This window comes from Pygocentrus nattereri, chromosome 23 (assembly GCF_015220715.1).
Source record: "Pygocentrus nattereri isolate fPygNat1 chromosome 23, fPygNat1.pri, whole genome shotgun sequence".
NCBI lineage: Eukaryota > Metazoa > Chordata > Actinopteri > Characiformes > Serrasalmidae > Pygocentrus > Pygocentrus nattereri.
The window spans coordinates 145,001-152,500 of NC_051233.1; the positions used below are offsets into that span (position 1 = coordinate 145,001).

A 7,500-nucleotide genomic window follows, 5' to 3' on the forward strand; every position below is an offset into this window, starting at 1 on the left:
CGCCAGACCTGATGTGATGAAGTAATAAGGTGATGTGGTGATGTAATAAGAGGTGATGTGATAAGAGCTGATGTAATACTGTAAGTAAGAGGTGATGTGATAAGAGCTGATGTAATACTGTAAGTAAGAGGTAATGTGATGATGTAATAAGAGGTGATGTGATAAGAGCTGATGTGATGATGTAATAAGAGGTGATGTGATAAGAGCTGATGTAATACTGTAAGTAAGAGGTAATGTGATGATGTAATAAGGTGATGTGATGATGTAATAAGAGGTGATGTGATAAGAGCTGATGTAATACTGTAAGTAAGAGGTGATGTGATGATGTAATAAGAGGTGATGTGATAAACCCACCGTTTGTCCTCTTTGCTGGTCATCCCGCACGAGCACAGTAAACAGCTACCCCCGCACAGAGCCAGTGTGGCTGAACACCAGCCGATATACAGACCTTCACCGATCTCAAACCTGCAGCACAGACAGGCTCACATCAGCACCAGCTTCAGCAGACAGTAGAGGGCGCCAATGAGTCCAAAATGAAATAGTTAATATGGAGCATTTGAGCAAAATCATAGTAAATACTGAAACATGTTTAGAAGAATTAATTAATTACAGAATTAATTTCCTGAAAATAGAGCAGCTCAAAACATTTTAACACAGCTGTTCTGTTCCTCAGCATGTTAAAACAGAAGTTAATAACAGCACCTCATGTACAACATAACATCAGAGAGCTCAGTAGCAGTAACAGCAACCAATCAGAGCTCAGTAGCAGTAACAGCAACTAATCAGAGCTCAGTAGCAGTAACACTGACCAATCAGAGCTCAGTAGCAGTAACACTAACCAATCAGAGCTCAGTAGCAGTAACACTAACCAATCAGAGCTCAGTAGCAGTAACACTAACCACTCAGAGCTCAGTAGCAGTAACACCAACCAATCAGAGCTCAGTAGCAGTAACAGTAACCAATCAGAGCTCAGTAGCAGTAAAACTAACCAATCAGCTCTCAGTAGCAGTAACACTGACCAATCAGCTCTCAGTAGCAGTAACACTGACCAATCAGCTCTCAGTAGCAGTAACACCAATCAGAGCTCAGTAGCAGTAACACCAACCAATCAGAGCTCAGTAGCAGTAACACCAACCAATCAGAGCTCAGTAGAAGTAACACCAACCAACCAGAGCTCAGTAGCAGTAACACCAACCAATCAGAGCTCAGTAGCAGTAACACCAACCAATCAGAGCTCAGTAGCAGTAACACCAACCACTCAGAGCTCAGTAGCAGTAACACTAACCAATCAGCTCTCAGTAGCAGTAACACCAACCAGAGCTCATTAGCAGTAACATCAGCCAATCAGCTCTCAGGAGCAGTAACACTGACCAATTAGAGCTCAGTAGCAGTAACACTGACCAATCAGCTCTCAGTAGCAGTAACACTGACCAATCAGCTCTCAGTAGCAGTAACACCAATCAGAGCTCAGTAGAAGTAACACCAACCAACCAGAGCTCAGTAGCAGTAACACCAACCAATCAGAGCTCAGTAGCAGTAACACCAACCAATCAGAGCTCAGTAGCAGTAACACCAACCACTCAGAGCTCAGTAGCAGTAACACTAACCAATCAGCTCTCAGTAGCAGTAACACCAACCAATCAGAGCTCAGTAGCAGTAACAGTAACCAATCAGAGCTCAGTAGCAGTAACACTGACCAATCAGCTCTCAGTAGCAGTAACACCAACCAATCAGAGCTCAGTAGCAGTAACAGTAACCAATCAGAGCTCAGTAGCAGTAACACTAACCAATCAGCTCTCAGTAGCAGTAACACCAACCAATCAGAGCTCAGTAGCAGTAACACTAACCACTCAGAGCTCAGTAGCAGTAACACCAACCAATCAGAGCTCAGTAGCAGTAACAGTAACCAATCAGAGCTCAGTAGCAGTAAAACTAACCAATCAGCTCTCAGTAGCAGTAACACTGACCAATCAGCTCTCAGTAGCAGTAACACTGACCAATCAGCTCTCAGTAGCAGTAACACCAATCAGAGCTCAGTAGCAGTAACACCAACCAATCAGAGCTCAGTAGCAGTAACACCAACCAATCAGAGCTCAGTAGAAGTAACACCAACCAACCAGAGCTCAGTAGCAGTAACACCAACCAATCAGAGCTCAGTAGCAGTAACACCAACCAATCAGAGCTCAGTAGCAGTAACACCAACCACTCAGAGCTCAGTAGCAGTAACACTAACCAATCAGCTCTCAGTAGCAGTAACACCAACCAGAGCTCATTAGCAGTAACATCAGCCAATCAGCTCTCAGGAGCAGTAACACTGACCAATTAGAGCTCAGTAGCAGTAACACTGACCAATCAGCTCTCAGTAGCAGTAACACTGACCAATCAGCTCTCAGTAGCAGTAACACCAATCAGAGCTCAGTAGAAGTAACACCAACCAACCAGAGCTCAGTAGCAGTAACACCAACCAATCAGAGCTCAGTAGCAGTAACACCAACCAATCAGAGCTCAGTAGCAGTAACACCAACCACTCAGAGCTCAGTAGCAGTAACACTAACCAATCAGCTCTCAGTAGCAGTAACACCAACCAGAGCTCATTAGCAGTAACATCAGCCAATCAGCTCTCAGGAGCAGTAACACTGACCAATTAGAGCTCAGGTGACTTACAGGTATTCTGAGATTAAAGGCTTGGATATGATGGCTTTTTTCCCTCATTCACTGAGGACTCGCTCATTGGTGCCCCCTGCTGTTCTGCAGTGATGTTTTTGATTTTATGGGGAAACTCCTCTCGAAGAGGCTCTGCTTCAGTTACAGTAAAATCTCTTTGATCTCTGCTGAGAGGAAATCAGTCTTTACTAACACACTTACTTCGTTCCAGGATAGAGGGGGTCGAAGAACTCCTGAGTGATGTTGAAAGCGTACCAGGACACGGCGATCATGGTGCACAGACCTGCAGGATGGAATAGATGTGGAATAGAGGGCAAACCTTCATGAAACTTTAGCTTGGCCTGACAAGCTGTTGCTATGTTATGCCAGGTGGTTGCTAAGGTGGTGCTAGTATGCATGGATGAAAAGATAGATAGAACTTTATTGATCCGGAAGGAAAAATGCAGATTAACAGGGAAATTTCAGCTCTGCATTTAACCCATCCGTGGAGTGAAACGCCACATACACACTAGTGAACACACACTAGGGGCAGTGAGCACACTTGCCCGGAGCGGTGGGCAGCCCTATCCACAGCACCCAATGAGCATTTGGGGTTTAGGTGTCTAGCTCAAGGGCACCTCAGTCATGGACTGTCAGTTCAGGGGATCTGGTAACCTTCAGGGCTCAGGGCTGGTTCCTTGACCTCCAGCCCACACCCTAAAACGATAAGTCTGATGATCATTTCTAATTAAAAATACTGTGATTATTGATTATATCATGCCTTTAAACAAACACACGTGGTACGCTGCAGTTTTAGCTTCCGTCCGATGTCTGATATATTAACTGTTTTAAACGCAAGTCTTTATTAAAATCACACAGTAGCCTATTACCTTTTAAACTGACTTCACCTGTTTTACTGACGTCCAGAGCCACATCCATGTGCTTTACAGCCAGGCAGCTTGTCAAGCCAAGCGAATCGCTGCGTTTGCGTTCCTTTCTTTCCTGCTTGATTTTGTAAAACTGCATTACTATATAATCTGTCACTCAGGCCTACAGGGGGCGCACTTACCCTGCAGGATGAAGAAGACGCCCCCCAGAGCAGCGATTCTTCCCTTCAGGATGTAGTTCTCTCCTCCTATCTTGGAGCACTGCATTCCCACCAGCGTGGCGATCAGCCCGAACGTTCCCATCACGATGGACGCGATCATGAGCGCTCGGGAGGCCTGAACGTAACCTAGAACAGAGACAGAACCGCAGGTTAACCCAGCGCTTTGCTTCCTGACCAGCAGAGGGCGCTACAGCACCACATAACTGTAAACGCAACTTCAGAGAGCGGCGTTTTCCGTTCATTTCACGATTATTTTCACCACTTCACTGTCTGCGCACATCGCCGGAGCATCGGCTCCTGACGAGCGACGCATTCAGAGGAACAAACATTTACAAATTCACCACCCTAATCAGATCAGACTGATCGATCACAGCGATAACAGGACGAGCCAGAAATGAGCGCTGATACACACACACACACAACTTAACCACATGTATGATAACCATAACAGCCCTGTATACACATACACTCCCCGGCCACTTTATTAGGTACACCTGTTCAGCTGCTTGTTAACACAAACAGCTGATCAGCCAATCACACGGCCGCAGCTCACTGCATTCAGGCCTGTAGAGGAGGTCACGACGACTTGCTGAAGTGCAGACCGAGCATCAGAACGGGGAAGAAAGGGGATTTAAGGGGCTTTGAACGTGGCGTGGTTGTTGGTGCCAGACGGGCTGGTCTGAGTATTTCAGAAACTGCTGATCTGCTGGGATTTTCACGCTCAACCATCTCTAGGGTTCACAGAGAACGGTCCGAAAAAGAGGAAACATCCAGTGAGCGGTCAGTTGTGGACCTAATGTGGGTACCTAATAAAGTGGCCGGTGAGTGTAACTAACATAACAATATGTATGATAATCATAAAAGCCATATATATATACACTGCGCTGACGCTTTTAATGTAAATATTCAGTCTATTAGTTATCAGTTATTAACAGTAAGAGATTGAGGACGGTTATTAAAAATCATACTACCAATAATAATATTAATAATAATGATGTCACTGTACTGGAGTTCCTACTGACTGAATCTAGCACAGCTGGTTGTGTTCCATCGTCTGTTGGTCTTGGAGTGAATCTCTGAGGAATCTATTCAAAATACAGTTATTAATGTTTTTTAGCAGTTTGCTTTTACACAGTAAATTATTTAAATGTGTGAATATTTTCGTGTATTTGAATGTTTATTAATTATCATCTCCCCAAGCTGAGCTCTGTAACTCTCTCTGTTTGTGTTAGTTTAGCTGATTTTGTCATTTTAATGTGTCAAAATATGAGGAGTGAATGTGATATTCAGCATTCAGAATATTTATAAAATGAAAATGTCTAACTAAAACAAACACCAGCATTTATGATCATACTGTGAGTATATTTATTTATTTATTTATTTAATGACACCCAGATTTGGAAAAAGAAATGCATCCTTTCCGTTTCAGATCTGAGTGTTAATAATAATAATAATAATAATAATAATATCTCTGTGGAAATAAAATAAAGCCCAGGTTCTGTTTACTTGCAGACGTTAACGGATCATAAATGTAGGTAAAAATGTCATATTTCTCTTTAAGAACCTCTTTAATATTATATTATTATTATTATTGTATTACTAATAAAAACAACTCAGTATTGTTGCTGATTGTAAGTTTTAAACTGGACAGGATCGATCGGATCGTATAGCTAAAATAAGCTAAGCTAATCTCTGACCCTGTGTGCTACTGTACCGGACAGTCCGAGCATGGAGGGGAACTCCTGGCAGTTGTGGACTCCGGTGGAGTCCACCATGCAGGACATCCACAGGTTCTCGTAGACGGTGTGGGCGGTGATTACGTTGCCCTCCATCTCCGCGACCCGCCAGAACTTGTTGGGGATGGAGATGCCAGACATCACCCAGCCGGAGAACCCCAAGAAGAACGCCATCACCTCCACTGCCGGGTTCATCGCGCTCGTTAATCAGTTAATCACAGTTTAATTAACAACGATGGCCCTATGAATAAACGGAGACTGTAAACCTGCTGCTGGCAGTCAGAGGGACGGAGATGCTCCTCTGAAGGTGTGACGTCCAGTCCAAGGAGCGCTGCCTGTGAGTGGAGGTGGTTTTGAGCTCTGCGGTCAGTGATGTTTCTCCTGAACTCCTCCTCCATTAGAGGGGGTGGAGTCAGAGACATGACATCATCAAGCCTCATTGTTCCAAACCTAAGGAACCTGAGAAACTTCCACCTTCAGCCCACCTGCAGCTCCAGTACAGCACTCACTGTCCACTAAAAATATGTAAAAATATATATACCACTAAAATGACCAACCACCAAATTCACTGACCACCAAATTTACTGACCATTGAAATTACTCACAACCAAACTCAATATGGACCATCAAAATTGCCACTTACTAAACTCACTGACCATTAAACTCACTGACCATTAAACTCATTGACCACTAAACTTACTGACCATTAAACTCATTGACCACTAAACTTACTGACCATTAAACTCATTGACCACTAAACTCACTGACCATTAAACATACCGACCAAAGAAATTACTGAGCACTTTCAGGACTTAATATTTCAGTTCTTTCCAAAAATGGTTAGATTAGAGTTCCACACAGTGAATAAAACGGGGTTTGTTTACTTGTTTGTTTTTCAGTTGTTTACTCTTCTGCACTGATTTATCTGTTCATTCTAAAATTCAGTGTAACAGTTTTAAACTCTACGTTATATAATTAATGACTACATTTTAATTAACTAATTAATTAAAGCCTGGTTGATATTGTTCAACTGTTTAACAAATTAAAATAACGTTAAGATTAGCTTTAAAAATATGATTTAAAGAATCATTTTAATAAAACCTTCAGTGTGGTTGGTGGTGGAGCTCTGTTCTCACCTGGCAGCGCCAGTAAACTCTGGAAGTACCAGCAGTCGTAAATTCCCGTGGAGTCCTCAGCGCAGGACATCCACAGGTTCTCGAAGATGTTGGAGGTGATGATGACGTTGCCGTAATCGGTGGATTCTTTCCATGAGCGATTGTGCAGAGAGATGAAGGCAGTTACGCAGCTGAGAAACCCGGCAAACAGAGCGACGATCTGCAGAGACTCCTTCATCACTGCTCCTCACTGCTCCTCACTGCTCCTCACTGCAGCTGTCAGCTCTCTGCACCGCACTCTGATGAGGAGCCGCAGGTCCATCAGCAGAATCCCGCCCAGCATCGCAGTTCAGTGAGGGCTTTAAAGCGATACTTCTGTCTGGATTCACCACCTCACTGCGAATGTAGCCAATCAGCCCAGGTGTGTGTGGTGTGAACTGGGAGTTTACGTTAATCTGGAAATGGACTCTGGTTAGAATCTTGTACCCCACCAATTAGCGCCGTGCTAACTGTGCTAAATCATCTTCATCTTGACTAAAGCATGCTGGTGAAGTTCAGGTTCAAACTTTCTGTTCCACCTTAATTCAGCTGTTACATTCCGACAGGGAGGTTTTGGGGGAATCAGATTTCCAGATGAACTGTTGGATTAACAATTTACAACAAACAAACACCAGGATGTTACGGAGTTACCGCCACCCTATCTGGACCAAGAGGTTAGCAAAGACGATGATGATGATGATGATGATGATGATGATGTTACGGAGTTACCGCCACCCTATCTGGACCAAGAGGTTAGCAAAGACGATGATGATGATGATGATGATGATGATGATGTTACGGAGTTACCGCCACCCTATCTGGACTAAGAGGTTAGCAAAGACGATGATGATGATGATGA

General features: G+C 43.7%; 2 protein-coding genes across 3 annotated transcripts in view; one reads left to right on the forward strand and one right to left on the reverse strand.

The window, feature by feature from the left end:
- naa38 (N-alpha-acetyltransferase 38, NatC auxiliary subunit) overlaps window positions 1-353 on the forward strand; it is a 10,101-nt gene extending 9,748 nt beyond the window's left edge. The window contains exon 3 of the mRNA XM_017689074.2: window positions 1-353. This exon is cut by the window's left edge and continues 2,603 nt beyond it. The gene's annotated coding sequence lies outside the window, so the exon portion shown is untranslated.
- The window catches only part of LOC108416022 (claudin-15-like), a 9,002-nt gene extending 2,133 nt beyond the window's left edge, over window positions 1-6,869 (reverse strand). The window contains exons 1-4 of one of the 2 annotated variants that reach the window (XM_017689076.2): window positions 6,624-6,869; window positions 3,713-3,877; window positions 2,866-2,947; window positions 355-465 (exon numbers count right to left, since the gene is read on the reverse strand). In XM_017689076.2, coding sequence (XP_017544565.1) covers window positions 355-465; window positions 2,866-2,947; window positions 3,713-3,877; window positions 6,624-6,840 — 575 coding nt within the window. In that variant the 5' untranslated portion in view covers window positions 6,841-6,869. Of the gene's footprint in view, window positions 1-354; window positions 466-2,865; window positions 2,948-3,712; window positions 3,878-5,465; window positions 5,932-6,623 lie in introns of those variants that run through there. The other variant, XM_017689075.2, reaches the window with a different exon arrangement.
- Window positions 6,870-7,500: the final 631 nt, after the last annotated feature.